Source organism: Brugia malayi, assembly GCF_000002995.4.
Source record: "Brugia malayi strain FR3 genome assembly, contig: Bm_v4_ChrX_scaffold_001, whole genome shotgun sequence".
Classification (NCBI taxonomy): domain Eukaryota; kingdom Metazoa; phylum Nematoda; class Chromadorea; order Rhabditida; family Onchocercidae; genus Brugia; species Brugia malayi.
In genome coordinates this window covers 9,900,918-9,918,131 of record NW_025062479.1, presented here as the reverse complement: position 1 = coordinate 9,918,131, position 17,214 = coordinate 9,900,918, and the positions used below count along the sequence as shown (strand labels likewise).

At 27.7% G+C, this 17,214-nt stretch overlaps 2 protein-coding genes across 2 annotated transcripts; one reads left to right on the top strand and one right to left on the bottom strand.

The window, feature by feature from the left end:
- Nucleotides 1–1,971: 1,971 nt before the first annotated feature.
- Nucleotides 1,972–3,048, top strand: Bm2492 (Tryparedoxin, putative; the record flags this gene model as incomplete). Its single annotated transcript, XM_001897720.2, has 5 exons — nt 1,972–2,100; nt 2,233–2,298; nt 2,445–2,587; nt 2,791–2,890; nt 2,992–3,048. The coding sequence occupies 5 exons, from the start codon at nt 1,972–1,974 to the stop codon at nt 3,046–3,048; spliced, it is 495 nt and encodes a 164-aa protein (XP_001897755.1).
- A 621-nt stretch (nt 3,049–3,669) lies between these two features.
- On the bottom strand, nt 3,670–16,099 carry Bma-unc-5 (Immunoglobulin I-set domain containing protein; the record flags this gene model as incomplete). The annotated part of the gene is made up of 14 exons (XM_043074295.1): nt 3,670–3,849; nt 3,971–4,129; nt 4,267–4,437; nt 4,560–4,875; nt 4,998–5,238; nt 5,336–5,444; nt 5,766–5,980; nt 6,083–6,286; nt 6,519–6,868; nt 7,059–7,305; nt 8,604–8,784; nt 9,646–9,749; nt 15,502–15,694; nt 15,977–16,099. The coding sequence occupies 14 exons, from the start codon at nt 16,097–16,099 to the stop codon at nt 3,670–3,672; spliced, it is 2,793 nt and encodes a 930-aa protein (XP_042930229.1).
- Nucleotides 16,100–17,214: the final 1,115 nt, after the last annotated feature.

The following is a 17,214-nucleotide window of genomic DNA, read 5'->3' as shown; positions in this document are numbered from 1 at the left end:
ATCATTTTTTCATTATACAATTTTTAACAGTTCATTGTAAACGAATTATGTTTTTGTTTGTGCATAAGTGTAAATTATCGAAATAGTGATAATTTATCATTTTTTTCCAAAAAGTAATAATATATTTACCTTTTTTTATTTCGTGATTAATTTAAAGAATGCAAAATTGCAAGAAAGAAATAGTTTAATTAATGATAAATAATTAAAATTCATTTGTAAACGAAGTTTTATTTTAGTCAGAAATGAACTAATTCTAAATGAAATATCATCAGCTGAAGTGCTAGTAAATAAGACCACTGAAATGATTGTCAAAATTAGCTGTAAAATAACTTGATAATTATTATTATAAAAACTGACCAATCAAAACGGATTCATAGTAGCAGCTGATAATCTTTTGACAATCAAAGTATTGATAACAGAATGAAAGGTAAAAATTATTAAACCGATTTAACACTAATTTAAATAAACGTTTTTGTGTCTCGTAATTGAAAGCTGCCATGATAACTTTTTAACATTACGTGAAGTACAACTGTATAATCAGTTGTAGTTACGCTAAGTTGATTTATATTGGATTATTCTGAGATTTTTAATATCATAATGTAATAAAATCAGAATGTTTTTTTTTTTTTTTCTAAACTTTTATTGAGAATTGTTTTCCATCAGGCTATTAGTTCTCATTGCAGATTCAAAGACTGCTATCAAATTTATTGCTTGTGTAGAATCTTGCTAATAATAAATTGCATAAGCTTAAGTTTAATGGTTTATTGATATTTCAACTATGTGTAAAGTAAAATTTGAAAAAAAAAATCGAGAAAATATCGGTAAGATGATTATTACACGTATAATTTTATGGTTACATCAGCAACAATACATGGTTAATTTGTTAAATATTTGAAATTGGTCTTTGATAAGATCAAGTGACAATATGTTAGCTAAGAGAAATGATTTGATAGTTAATTTCATGAGCTTGGTAAAGGTAAAGGTGAATCTAGTAGGAGATGTTACAGGTCAAATAATTATAGTAAAATAGGCTATAATATATTTGAAAGGATGATGAAATGAAATAGTGGACAGGTAAAGCGATATGTTTTTGTAGCAAAATGATGTAGTCAGTTGAAAATGATGAGTTATCATTGATAAGCATTTATTTTAATGTTTTATTCATGCAATTATGTTATTTCATATCAACAATATATAACCTTTAGATATTTATATCAGTGAGAATCAATCTGCTAGGAATAAGTTAGATAATTAAAACTAATATTCTATATTGAAATGTCTTCTAAGAATCTGGAAAGGTCTGTTCTCGAAATTATTACACTTTCAAATTAAATATTCAAAGCTTAACAGGAAAAATTTATAAATTGTTTTCATTCACGCTATTTCCTAGCATTGCATTCTACAAATTACCTCTTTCAACAATTTATTTTCATTGTTTTTTAATTGTAAAAATAGAAAATTTAAAAGGGAATAAATGAATGATTCAGAAAATTTTCGTCTTATAAATGTATACTCTTATCGCCATGTATATTGCTTGTCATTCAACTCTCTCTTATCACTCATCAATTTCATCAGAATATTTTGAGCAAGAGACACGCTCGTTTTAATGGTATTTTCGAACTAATTCTTGCTTTTTTAATTAAAACTGTGGCCAAATGAATTTGATCACAATATTTTCAAGCAAAAGCACTAGAACTTTACTCTCAGTCATTTAAAACATAAAAGAAAATGAGAACCACTCAGAGAGGGAATATGCCAAATAGGTAAAGTCTAGAAATTAGGCCTCAGGTTTGCATGAAAATTCTATTCTGAACTTTTATTACTGCTAGGACTTGGGACTCAGATTTTCGTTATAGCCACGGTTGTTCTGGTACATTTGTTTGTAGTTGTTCCTTAATATTTGGTTCGGTGTTATTTGCTAAGTAGTAAGTACTGAAAATTTTAGAGTGAATTGACGTTTGTTTACCAGAAATGTTATTGTTGCGGACAGGAAGATTTAACTTTAGCCGCTGTTATGCAGCAGGTGCAGAATTCTTGAAAAATGTTCCTCTGACAAAACGAGATGGTGAAATTGTCAAAGTGGATGATTTGAAAAATAAGGTTTGTTATCGGATCTTTAACAAAATTTTGTTTTAATTACATGTTAGGAAAGCAACAATTAGTTTGAGCTGTCATGATAAATCTAATTCGATTCTGCAATTATCTTGCCTTGTAATTTTTATTAAATTCCAGGCGATTATATTATATTTCTCATCTGGATGGTGTGGTCACTGCCGTCTATTCACTCCCAAGTTAAAAGTAATTGTTCCCATATTTTCTTGAATGTTCCCTTGAAGTTCGGACGTACAGTTTTCGTTGTTTGTCACTGTATGGATTAATGTTTGAGATATTTTTAAACTTTATTTTGCTGACATTATACAGTAGCTGTAGTTCTGGTTTTTTAGAAATGGTACGACGAAGCTGCAAAAGACGAAAATATTGAATTAGTTTGGGTTTCTCGTGATCGCGAAGCGAAGCACCAGATAGATTATTATAACAAAGCACTTCCCAATGTGCCGTATATCCCATTTGGTGACAGACATATTTTGTAAGTCTTGCTTACTTCTTTCTACGTTTTCTTACTATTTAAAAGTTGTGAGATATAACATTAACAGTGCGTGGAATGGTTTGTTTCACTAATTAATAGTTATTGAATTAGCACGTTTCTGGTAATATGTTATGACTCATGCTAAGCCAGCAGGACTTGTGAAGGAACTACGATGTGCAAAATCAAGCTGTGTTTTTTTACAGGGAATTTCTGACAAAATATGATGTGAAAACGATACCTGCTGCTAGACTAGTAAATAACAATGGTGAAGTAATCGATCAAGAAGTCAGAAATAAAGTTCAAGTACATTACTGTTTTAACTCCTTTCGGATAAGTTCAAGTCAAATGTTGTTTTTTCTGATTAAAGAACAAAACATTTTTCATAATGCGAATTTTCCTATCAGGATGAGGGTCAAGTGGACGCCAGAAAGCTAGCGAAGGAATTTCGAAGTCGTGTATAACTGCTGCATTGACTGTTCTTCACTTCAGTGTTAGACATTTCCTTAGTTTATATTAAATATCTTTTGGCTCACTTGCTTTTATATAACAATGCTTTTTTTTTCAGCTATGTATTTAAACTGTTCTGTGCCTGGCGTTCGATATGTATGTATACATAATTAAAGATTATTCATGATAAAATATATGCACTTATTTGATTAATTTTGTCGATGATATACTATTAATCGTAATTTTGTTGAAAATTACTCTGCTTTTAATGCTTTCTTTGCTCATTATCCGTAGGATATTCAGGTATGACCTCAGTAATGTATTTTATCGACTTGTCTGAATAAAGAAATTCGAAGAATTAAGATTCATGTTGAATCACCAGTTCATTGCATAGTAATATAATGAAGAACTAGCCATCCTCGGCGTATGATTCTAACAATTCATTATGCCGTATCTGTATGAAACAGCGAATCTTCGAGGATTTTTTCTACTGTAATTTGTCAAAAAAGAAAAAAGTTTACTGCTTCAGTGCATGGAGTAATATATCATTTAATTGAGACCTTTCAGTGAGATATTAAATTCTTCTGTTGTACTTTACAGTGAAATCTTTTGAAAATGAATTTCATTTTCTCTTTTCATTTGTTCATGTTTGAACTGGAAAGATAGCTTTCAAGCACTATTACAGCGTCAGCTCGACCCATTATTCGGACAGTTTGCAGAAGATCCAGCACTGCCCGCTGTGAGCCGAATTCCACAGCTTCCCATAGGTTCAGAATTAGTGATGTTGGTGAAAGACCTGGTCGGGTTGCAAAATACTGAAACGTTATTACTGCAATTATTTACATAATTCTTGTGAGTTATCGTGAATTCCTTTGGATTAGTCTACTTGACGACGATCCTTTATCCTTTTAAACAAAGATTGGACAATGTCATTACCTGAATATACCTATGGAGATTTAATTTTTTAGCGAGCCCTCTCCAGTCCTTTGTTGGATCAGTAGGGACATCGAAAAGTTCTGCTAGTCTTCGTCTTGTTACATAATCCAGCAAAAAACCACACGAAAGTATTCCATCTTCTTCCACTTCACTATCGTCCTGAAATGGATCAAATTATTCGGAAAATAGATTTTAAACTGATGAATTGATTTTGTGGATGAGAATAATGGGTCCAGATGATCATGCATTTTGCAGGCGCTTTTTCCTATACTTCGAAGTATTGATATATTACTTACGAATGGTTGCTGCATGTCGAAGTATAGTACTTCTCTTGCATCAGCATTACCCTTCTGGTAGACAACAATTCGACCGGTAATTGTTTCTAACAAATCTTCTGGAACATCAGTTTTCAGACTGCAGTGCAAACCGTTTTGCACACACCATAAATGATGGCTAGACGGTATCTCCTGTAATGTATTTACAAACATTCATTTGAGAGCTTTGGATTTGTATAAAATTTACACTTTTCTAAAAATTGTAAAATGGAATGAAGCTTAGTAATATCCTTAGTAATAATTGATTGACGCACCAGATACTGTGCTTCGGGTTTTTTAGCAAGTCCTGTCGACACTTCCTCAAGACATACACATAAGGCACCCTTCTCACGCATCAGGAAATTCTCGGATTCAGCCAGCAAAGCACCAGTATTTTCTTCTTGGCATAGGATATTCTGAATAGCAATCCCAGTTTCAGGTACACAATACACTCTGATGGAAGTATCATTGGAAATGCGATGCAAGGGGCCGAACGCAGCTAAGTGCATCCGTTTCATGGTGACTATCGTCGATCGACGTGGCTTACCCACCAATAGTAACTTGCAGAATCGTTCTATCATTATATGACACCTATAAAAGAAAAGGACTGAATTTCTATTGTTAATTTTCTTATCTGTTGCACTAATTACTGAATTTGTCCAATAATTCCCATCAGGATACTAACTCTTACTCATTAATAAAATAACTGGCACCTTGTCAAATCCATTTGACAATAGAGGGGTGTATTTATATCTTCATCACCAATTTGTGCTACCATTTCCCAGTTGTTGCTTTGATTGTTTTTTGCATAAATCATGAAAATCCAGTTATCTTTTGGAAAAATATTGGCGCAGTGTTTAAATGTCACAATAAATGGCCTATGTATGACGACATCATTCTCATTCTCATCACATAAGCCTATCATCACCACAGCACTTAGCACCGTGTTACCTTCTGAAAATAATTCTGAAGATTTAAAAGGTGAATTTCAAATAAACTTTATTCTTGTGATTTCAAACAAATTTGTATTGAGGGTAAAAGCTGGAGTTACCCAACAGTTTGGGTGAATCGTTGAGATCATCGGAGACAGCAAGGAATACCATGTGATTCGTCTGGAATGCACCCTCCGGTATTAGCAGAGCAACACCACTTCGTTTGAGCTGAGAGAAAAAAAAAACTATGATTTCATTACTATCTTGAATTTTTCAAATTAAAGTATTAATTCACATACATTCAGCTACTCCTTTATATATAATGGAACTTGAATTAGTGGTAGTTGCAAGTTTTCCATAGATTGATTTTTTTTATGACAAGTTTCTTTAGTTATTTCCAAAAAAAAGTCCACTTCAGCCTTTGGTCTAATTTTTGAAATGAGAAGTGAATCGGTATTATGCTTAGTAATGCTAGAACTGTAATGTTGCTCTTTAAAGTGAACTATTAGAAATTTTTAAGTGTTCAATTATTCTGAAAAAAAAAAGTACCAATAATCTTCCTCCCATACTATCCACATAAGCAGGAAGGACAATATGAGGTTGTTTATTGAGCTCGAAGGACCCGTACTGATCATTAACATCACCTACACAATCATACAATGTTGCATAATTTTCGTCTGAAGTTCGTGAATTTGTTCGCGCTATTGTAACTTTACCATTCGATGAATTTGATGATGATTCCGTAATTAATGCCACACGTGATCCTTTAAATGTAAAATGTATTTTAAAGAAAAAAACGAATTAAAACATTAAACTCAAAAAAAAAGAAATCTTTGGCACGACCAAAATCTCTTCTAATCTTCAACCTGTAATTTTTCTTGTTGATGAATAGCCACTGCTATTAGCAGATCTGAGCGTTAATGACGGTGGTCTTACAAGAGGATGAGTTGGTGAAGCAGTTGTTGTCAACGTATAAAATTCACTACCACCTTTTGTCATTGATTTAAGTGAATCACTTGGATCACCAAGTAGTCGTTGTTGTTGTTGCAATAATACAGTACGTACATGTCCTGCAATTATATGTTAAATTATATGTTAAAAAAACATTTTTTTTTTCTTTCAAGCATAAAAATTACTTAAGATTTGAAAATCATTCATAATATGTAATGAATGCAAATTATTCAACTTTTTCAATAAACTTTTAATGGAATATTTTTAATAATAATGAAAAATAATAATATTCAATAATAACTAATTATTGTTCAATTAATTCAAAAAAAAAGAAAAAAGAAGAAAACTAGCCACTGTTCTCAACGAAATAAAAGCCATCCTTTTCAGCATCAGTACAACGTCGTCGACATCGATATAGCAATACTGATATCAAAATAAGAATGATAAGTAAAAGAATGAGCACACTGAACAGTCCAGCATACATTGCAATTTGCGCTTCTAAATTATATCCAATGTAGGTTGGCGCTGATCGTTGTGCTACTTCTGCAGTACAATAACCTTCGCTTTGACTACAATTCCTGGTATCTAAATCACGTCCACTACATAACTGTCCACCACTAGTTGGCTGAGGTGAATTACAAGAACGAGTACGAAATTTTTGGCAATTTTCACTACACTGTGACCATGATGACCATTCTGACCTATAAAATATATGCTATTTGTTTAAAAAAAAAAAAAAAAAAGAATATAAAATTAAAAAACTAAAAACAAATTTCAAAAAAAAAACATGTAATATATTCGATTTTTCCCTTAACACATCCCTTTTCTTTATTCTCAATAATACATTTATTTATTTTTCTAATTTTTTTTTTTTTTTTTTTTAAAACCAACCAATAACCATCTAAATGACAATCCAAAGAACAATCACTGGTTTGTTCCGGATCACCTAAGCAATCAGATCCACCATTCATTGGTGCAGGATTATTACAAGTTCTTCTGCGTACCAATTTTGGCCAAATGTCATCAAGTTTAGTATGTACTGTACCGGAACGTCTCCTTGTTATTTCTTGTTTTAATTGGGCACAATCAACTTTACAATTACCATTCCATGCAGACCATTCTGCCCATTCACCATTTACTGAAATAATTCCTAACTGATTAACTAAAAAAAAATTTCAAAAGTGCTCTCTAAATATTAGTTGCATTCGTAAAATGTTAAAATGATTAATAAAATTGAGACATTCATAATTTGATTAAATTTGTTCTCAATTTTCACAACAGTATAATTACAAAAATCCGCTACTTTCTCATTTCTCTTTTTTTACTAGCATCAGTTAATCTAAATTTAATTTACTAATTGAAATATTAGGTAAGATAAATTAGGATGGACTTGATTGCTGAAACAATCAAAATTAAATTTGTCGTTGAAAAAAAATTTTTTTTTATTGCAAAAACTTAGCGTTGTAAAAGAAAAGACAATGCAAACCGACTTTATTGTTGCGTAATTTTTTGATACAAACTGTTTGCATTAAAATGAAAAAAACAAAGAAACAAAAAAAAATCTTTTTTTTAATCAAAAAAAAAAAAGTTATAGGAATTGATAAAACGTTATAAACACTAATGGTGAGTTACTACATATTTTTGGGGAAAATGGCGTCGTCTTCCTATTTACAAACCATTAAAATTAAAAGGTCATTTTTTTCGGCGCTATAACTTTTTACATACATTTGTGGGTTGTTGTTACGAGTTCTGTCCTTACTTTGTTCAGTAATTGAAAGAAAAAAAGTAATAAAAGAAGGGGAAAAAAAGAGAATCGGCGCCATATAAGTGATTAACTTTGTTTTTATATATATATATATCTTTACAATCACTATATGTGCCATTTAGCATATGCTGTTTTGCAGAATTTTCTTTTTTATCTAACATCAGTGAGATAAAAATATGTGTGAACATATTTTTGTTGAAGTTTGGTTGAAAAATGATTGATAATGAAAAAAATTGTGATACTATGATCAATTTCTGAGATAAATTTAAGAAGTTAAAAAAAAAAAGTTAAATAGATTAAGAAGTTGAATTCGCGTATTAAGAATGCGTATTGATTAACAAATTTCATATATTGTCTTTTTTTTTTTTTAAAAAAAATTAAAATTTGATTAAAACTAAAAATTTCATTTTTAGTATAAAATGTTTTTTTTTTTTGCATTAAGCTAGGTAATGCCATTTGAAAAATAGTTTAAATGGAAATGTAATGAAAGTCATTCTTTTAACTTAATGCTTAATTTTAACTTCAACCTTATTATTCACAGATTAAATCTGAAAATTTTGAAAAATCATAAATTTAGCATCAAATATTTTGTTTATTGCAAAACTTCAATCTGAAATTTTTGTGCAACAAAAAAATGTTAAAAAAAAAAAAAAAAAATCTGCCAACCGCACCGTAAACAATGATTTGTGCAGGATCAGTAAAGCGTTTGTTAGCGATATTTCGTGCTTCACAAGTGTAATTACCGGAATCGGATAAGCGGGCAGCGGAAATGATCAATGAACCATCATTTGCAATAATCATATTAGAATCGGATTGTCGCTCAATCTCTTTTCCATCTTTTATCCAAAATACCTATTCAAATTTAATATCAAATCAAGAAGAAAAATTTGATTATTCCTCTTTTTTCTCCTTTTTCTTTTTGTATTATTAATTTAATTTTCAAATGAAAAAAAAAAAAAATACACAAATTAAATAACGACAAAAAATTTCAAATCAATCAATTAACATTGAAAATAAATAAACGAGTATAAAAAATGCAGAATCATTTGTCCGATTTATTTTAATAAAAAAATATTAAATAATAATAAAAAGTTATTTTATCATATTTTTTAATTGTTAAGAATAAAAAACTTTCTCTTCGCAGTTAATAAATTAAATTGAAGCAAATTTTTGAATTTAAAATTTCAGAAAAACAAAATAAAAAACAGAAAAAGACCAATGATGAAGTTTATGTGAAATTTGAAAAGACTGGAATATTTATTATCATTAATAAATCACATTTTTTATCATTTTAACAAAGTAGCAATCTTTTGCTAATTGTCAATTTTCAATTAAATTCTATCAATTGGTCATTAACTATGAGCAATAATCACTTCTATACGCTTATTTGACTAATTGAAAACTAATAAAAAATTCCCATAATAAATAATACTCCTATTTTTAAAATTTTTATTTGTTTTAACAAATAGTAAACAAAATGAGAATGCATCAAAAGTTACAAGTATTGTTTTGGTAATGAAAGGACAAAAGATTGCACAAGAAAACTGAAATTTTAGAAATGAAAATCAATAATAGCTCTAAGTTAAATCAAATTTATTTCACTTTTAATCACATTCATTTATTCATTTCTTAGAACAAGGTTTAGTTTTTTCATTTTTTTTTATTTTTAATATAAATTAATTACAGCTAAAATAAATCGTGAAAAAATTTTACCTGAACTTTAGGTTCACCTTCTGGTGGTGAGCAGTGCATATGTATAGTACCGCCTTCCGGTACATTTTCGGATACTGGTGTTTGATAGAAATGTTTCCGGATGTCTGCAATAATTTGAATTTTTGGTAAATTGTAAAATTTTGAATTTTATGATCAATAAATTAATTTGAATAAAGTGAAAAACTATTCAATTTTCATTGAACAATTTAATCATTCATATTATTATCAACAATAATTTAAATGCTATTAGACAAGCAATGTAATTCGAGAACACAGTTATAAAGTGTTTGTAAGTAATTAATTTCAACATTTCTAACAGCAGTTCATTAATGCACTTTATACGCTTTGCTCTAATGCTTTGTTATAAAAATTTAATTCTTCCATAACTTTTAATTACTTAAAAATATCTTTATTCTTTGTTGTGTCAGAAAAGAAAAAAAAAATTATTCCCAAAAAGCATTTAGTCACATTGTGAGTGATGGCGGAAAATAATAAATTAAGATGTAAAGATGTATCCTGTTTTGTCACCTATTTTGATCGAAAAATCCTCTTAACTATTCTCATCTTTCATTACCACATATTTTTCTTTTTTGTTCCGGAAAACTAATAAATCATAAGAATCTTAGCTAAGATTTATTACAAAAAAAAAAAGACTTCTAGCTAAATGATAAATTATAAATTGCATGGAATAACTTTCACCTAAAACCTAAAACAATACGTAGCAACTAATCATATTACAGGTAATGAAAATATCAGCTCATATTATGAAATTGTTACAAAAATATCTATTCATATTATACTAGAAGAAATAAAAAAACAAGAAGGAATTTTGACCTAATTAATTAGGTCAAAATTATCCTTAATTTATCTTTATTATTTTAGCTTATCCTTATTATTTAAATTTGCTTTAATTAATGTTTTATCTTTATTGAATTATTATTTTTTAATTAAAACAATCTTTGTTTATATCACCAATTCATTCATCCACTTATTTTTTTTATCTCAATTCCACTTGAAAAAAAAAAAATATTCTGACACTTAAAAATCCGTTTTATTTTTAGAAAATTTTTTCTTTTTCTTTCACATATATTAACATATCAATATTTTGCAAATTATATAAGCTATCATAACATGTGATAAATTTTCTGCGAGAGAAAAAAATAAACTGTCTTTATAATTTTCATCTAATTTGATAAAATTTTAATGGTAATTACTCGATACATGTAAATTAATTAGTTACTTAATAGCTATTTATTGATTGACAATTAATAATAACAGTAGTAATAGTAGGAGTAGTAGGATATTACTATTTATTATTTTTAGTAATAGTAATTTATCTTACTTCAAAATGAGTCTGGATGAGTCATTGGTAATGAAAGTGATGTTCACATGAAATACGACATAGCATGCATGTTTAGATCGGATAAACTGATTGCTCATTTCATCAAATACCAAGTTATACGGTACCACAGCTATGAACCTTCTTCACATTTGGGTATTATTTAAAATACATCCATTCAGTTTCAATTATGCACCAATTTTTGCTTTTCAAAAAATTTTTCAAAGAATAATAAATAATAATTACGATAGCAATTATTATCCTAATTAGATAAATAATAATTGTTATCATAATTATTATTTATCCAATGGAGTAATTTTTATCACTTCTAACTGTTAGCTAAAAATATAAAATTCCACATTTTACAATTTCCTAAATTAATTAGCAATGAGAAGAAATTTAAAACGATATATACTTTTTAAAATATGTAATATGAGTTTATATGCTCAGAAATTTTCTATTCTAATTCTGATATTTTGCAATCCAGACATTGATAATGTTAAATAGCGACTAGATTTAACTGTTGTTATATAAAATAAAGATGGACAGAGAGGAAAAAAACAATTAATATTAAAATCGTTATTGAAATTATTCATATATTCCAATTATTTTCTGAGCTTTTTGAGATAAAAAATATTTGAATAATTTCTATAGTCCATTAATAATTTTTGTTGAGAATTAAATTGGAATATCTTATTTCATAATTATTGTAAATATACTAGAAATCTATATTATTGTTTGTCCTTTCTTAAATCGAATTTTTTTTTTTAAATATATATAGTTCATAATCAATAAAATGAGAATATTATAAGCTATTCTTAATAAAATATTAATCTAATATTTTTTTTTAATGATTAAAAGAAATTGCTATATCAAGTTGAAATTACTATTTTACACTATTGAAATATAATTATTAGTTATTTCCTATGCAATGTTTCATATTGTCATCTTTTTTAGAAAAATGCCTGGCAGCTGTCATCTTTTCGATTTTCTTTCATTCTGTAACTATGAACAATTCGTGTTCAATACAATTGTGTATGAATAGTTGATATTTGTAGAAAATGTGTCCGAATGATTGATTAATATTTCAATTAGAAAAACGCAAATTTTTTTTTTAAAAAAAAAAAGAAAAGAGAAAAAGTGAAGCAGAAAACGTTACGTGAAATATTGTTGATAAAAAAGATAAAAATAAAAAAATGTTATACTATTTGTAGAAAGACCAAAGCATAATAGAAATATATATATGAATTTAAAAAAATCGATGTTTAATAGATTAGAAAAGTTAGAAGTAGTATAATTGCTATTATTATTAATATATTCATTTCAATGCATCTATTTACTTTTTCTAAAAATCTAAAAGAAAAAAAAAACTCCCCAACTTTCAATTTACAAATTGATCATTCAAGAATGATACCATTGATTAGTGGCATTTTATTTGTGATACTAAAAGAGCAATCATGTTTGTTAGCACCTTAAAACTTATGATAGTATATTAAAATTATGTTCCTCTATTCGTTTGTAATGCATTTAATAATTGGCTAGTGTTAACCTAAATTTTACGAAGCAATATCAGCTCAAGAAAATAGTTCAATGAATTAATTTGAATTTCAAATTTCATACATTAGTTTCATACATCAGTTTATTCAACACATTCAGAAAACATAAAACATCAATTTCGTGCTTCTTTTTCTCTCCTCCCAATTTAAACAATTTAAAATTTTAATTAAATAAAGAAATGAAATGAATTTCATTCTTATAAAATCGGAATTTCTGCTACACAAACTAAATTTTACTTCATAAAAATAATTTTTTTACTGCAGAAATATGACTAAAGCATTTTTATGAGTTCAGACTTTTTCTCGTTCCTTTCACTCAAATATGAGAGAGGAATTAAAAAAAGGAAAAAGAAAAGTCATTTATCGTTTTTTTCTCTCTTTGGTTAAGAATACTGAGAGGAAGAGACAGAGAGAGGGAAAGAGAAATGAAAAGGGAGAGAGAGAAAAAAAAGGATGGAAATTGTTTGAATTCTATACACAATAATGATAAAGAGAATAAAGAGATGGTAACATTCAAGAATAAATGATACGGGAAGATAAGCCTTTGTATAATGTATGTTCACAAAAATTAGGGAATTAGCTTTTCTTTTATTCAAACTAAACCATTAGGGAAGCTTAAGAATAATGTTAATGAGTGGAAGTATTTTGGTTCATAAATATCTATAATGATGTGGAAAAGATTTGTTGACCATAATGATGGGTAGAACACTTGGTGATGATGATGATGATAATGATAATGATGATGAAAATCTCAAGTAGCATTTATAAAATTGAAATTATTTATTTGATTCTTTTTAAATAAATAGGACAGAGACAGAGAGAAAGAAAAAAATGGAAAAATGAGAGATAAATAGATGAATTTTTTTAAAAAATAAAAATATGTATTTTTATTTAAATATATGAGTTATTGGTATAGATGCACTTAATTTTTAAATTTTCTATGAATTCCGTATAATATAAATATTTAAAAATTTCTTAAAATAGTAACATATAATGTTGCAATTATTTTACGTGGCATATTTAAAACATCAAGCGCACCACGTAAACCATATGCGTGCATGTGTTTGTGTATGTGATATGCTTTAGCAATGGCTAGTTAGCGTAAAACGGGATTGAGATGAGGATAAAAGAGAAATGTCACAATTCAAAATTTGTTACTCTCATGAGACATGTCACCGACATCAATTCATGTGTCCCATCTTCTTCTGCCTTTATTTATCTTCTCGTCTTCTTTTACTCTTTTACAAATAATTCTCATGTTTAATCATTTAACATTTTCAAAGCTTCAATGATTTTACTACCTATTTTAGAGCTTCCGCTACAAATAATCAGTTGGTAAAGTTAGTGAATTGATTTAGATGGCTTATTCTGACTGATTGAACCGGTCAATTAGCCGTTTTAATCAGGCAATCAGCTATACAGCAATGATTGCCGTTTGCATTTCTGATTATGTTAAGTACACTTTATACTGTCCACTTCAAAATGTTGCTAAATAACGCTAATTGCACGGTCAATTACCATATACTTTAATAGCAGATTTATAAAAATTTTTCAATTAAATACTACAAATATGCAAGCGTAACATATAAATCAATGAAGTGATATTATTAGCTTAACATAAATACTTTCTTCCAATCATAAAGCTGACATTCTTTTCAATCTTTCAATTTAAAACTGAAATCATTTAACCATTACATTACTACCCATTTCATGTCAAAAACTTGTGACAATAAAATTAAGGATTTTTTTTTCTAAAAAAAGGAAGCAAAAGTGCAACTATTAGTTGAAGTTGAAGCTTTTTCTTTCTCTCCTCTCTTTTCTCTCTTCATAAATGATTTTATTTTTCCATGCTTTGAAGTATTAATTAATTAAAATGTAATAAAAGACTATTATATTAACATTGTAAATGAAAACAACCATGTTTTGAAGCATTAATTAATTAAAATTAAAGAAAAGACTACTATATTAATATTGTAAATGAAAATACCTTTCCACAGGTATGACAGTTGGAAAATGAAATAAACAAGGGTGGATAATGAATAATGATTACTAACTAATGCTTAATTGAGCATTGATAATGCATCTTATCCATGAAAACTAATAATCCAAAAACTATTATCTACCGTATATCATTTGTTATTATCCAAAACTTTTCCATTTTTTTTTTTTTTTTAGGGGTCATACAAATTTTCAAAGATTTAAAACTCAACAGCAAACTATTTGCTTAAATATTTCCGTTTAGTTAGAGGAAATTACAACGAGAGAAAAAAAAAAAAAAACGCAAACAAATTTTCGATACGATTTGATAATTGGACAATTTTTATCAAAATTGTGGAAAAGAGAGAGAAAAATTTTATCAGTTTGTAAGAAAAGATATTTTTCTATTTTTGTTTTTGTTTTCTTTTTTCTCGGTATTTCATTCATTGCATATAAAAAATCGAAAAATAAAAATAAAAAAAGAAGAAAAGCTATTGCGCAAAATTATTTGTTAAATAAATTACGATAATTGTACATGATGGGATATTCTTATCTCTTTTTTTTTGCATTGAAATTTGATTTAAATTAAAATTCTTCTAAAAGTGTAAAAAAATTTCAATGTTGAGAAAAGTTTCCGGAATAAGATTAAAATATGAAAATTTGTTAAAAAATTGGCAAAGAAAAAGAAGTAATGAATGAATTTATTAATTTAGTCGAATAAAGAGAGAAAAAAAAAAACAAAAAATACTACTGTAATAGTAGTAATAGTAAAAGGAATAATTAAATGCATCCCTCATTTAATTTATGAAATTTAATTAATTTCATTATAATGCTATAATTGATGATGATAAAAGAATTTGCATCATTTTTCAAAAATTTCAAATTAATCTACATTTTCCTGAAAAGCTTTAGTGAAAATCAATTAAAGCAATAGCCTAATATACTAGTAATGATAAATAAAAAGTGGATGGAGTGATCACTTACATGCAATACGAACATGCGCTGATTCGGAACGAACCACCTGTACGTCAGAATCAGTGGAAGCATAACATTGGCACGTGAAATCGCCAGGATGAATATTTAATTCTTGACGATCAATTTCAACAGTTGCCTTATAGAAAGGTAAATGAGTTGCAGTATCTGTTCCTTGTGACATATTATGACGTGAATCATCTAGCTAAACGTAAAAGTTCAATTTCAAATAATTCCAATGAAGTAATTTAATTACATAAAGCTAATTAAATTAATTGGCTTTCTTTTTTTTTTCTTTTTTGTTGCAAATGACACGTTTACTAAAGGTAAATAATGTTATGCTATGCCATTTAAAATTTTTGCAACGTTTAAATTTTTTTTTTCTTTTAATTGTATGTAAACGAAGAAAATCATCAAAAAAATTAGTGTAAACTTAGGTATATACTGAATGATTGTTTATTTTTATAAATTATGTGTAACAACAAACCCATCGTCCATTACATTTGAAACGTATTCGTGTAGCATTAACAGCTCGACATGTCAATGTCGCATTCCGTGATCGTGTTATATACGTTGATTGTGGTGATTCAATTAATGCTATTTCATCCATCACTTTAAAGAAAAAAAAAATTTTTTTTTTCAAGAAATTGCAAACAATTTTAATTTTTTCCAGATTTTTTATTACTTTATAAAATATTTTGTATAATTTTTGAAAAGTTTCATCTTACTAAAAAAAAGGAAAATAAAGTATTATTTGTTTAGATAAAATCTAATTATTAAATTAACGGAATATGATAATGAAAAAAAAAAAAAAGAAATGGCAAAAATGATGAATAAAAAAAGAAAAAGATAATGATAAAACAAGTGTAATATGCGATTATGTAGTAACTAAAAAAACGGAGAAACTATTCGATATATATCATAAAAGTTAATAAGTAAACAAAATAAAATAAAAAAAAGAGAGAAATTAGTTGGTCGAAGCAAATGGTACTTAGCAAAGGGCATAAAAATGAAACAGTTATCTTCTGGCGGAAAGTGTGAAGGATTGTCGCATTCGGCAATTCGGCAACTGCTTTTTCTGTCTTTTCTGATAGTACCGCTTGTGCTTATTGAATGCCACTGTCGTTTTTGGTTTTGGTTTTAATATCAAAAGGCAAAAATCGGTTTTTCTTTGAGTTGAGGCAAAAACCAAAATTTGCCGCAAAGGGATAGAAGAATGTAGAGAGGAAGAGAAGGAGAAAGAGAAAGAACAAAGGGAAAAAAAGAGCGAAAAAAAAGGAAGAATAATTGAGAATAGAATTGAATTAGGATAATCTGTTAGAATAAAATGGCAAATTTATGCATGAATTAAAAGTAAAATTGTTTTTATCAACCAATTAATGATAATATCATTGATAACAATGATATTTCATAATATTGATAATACTATATGATAATTGGCAACAATAATTATTTATAATTTTCTACATAGTAAGAAAGATGACCGTAATTACGTCTCCTTTTCACGCACTCATCAATTTAGATGAAACGTGTATGAAAGAAACAACTCAAACAATATAGAAAGCAATATTAGGAAATGATTCCTCTGCTGTCATACCATTTCGTTTTGGATGAGTAACTGAATTTCATAGATATCCGATCCGACGTATATCATCAATATTATTTCCACTCAAATATTTACATATTTATGACAACAATTGGTGCCTATAATCTAATCGCATAGTG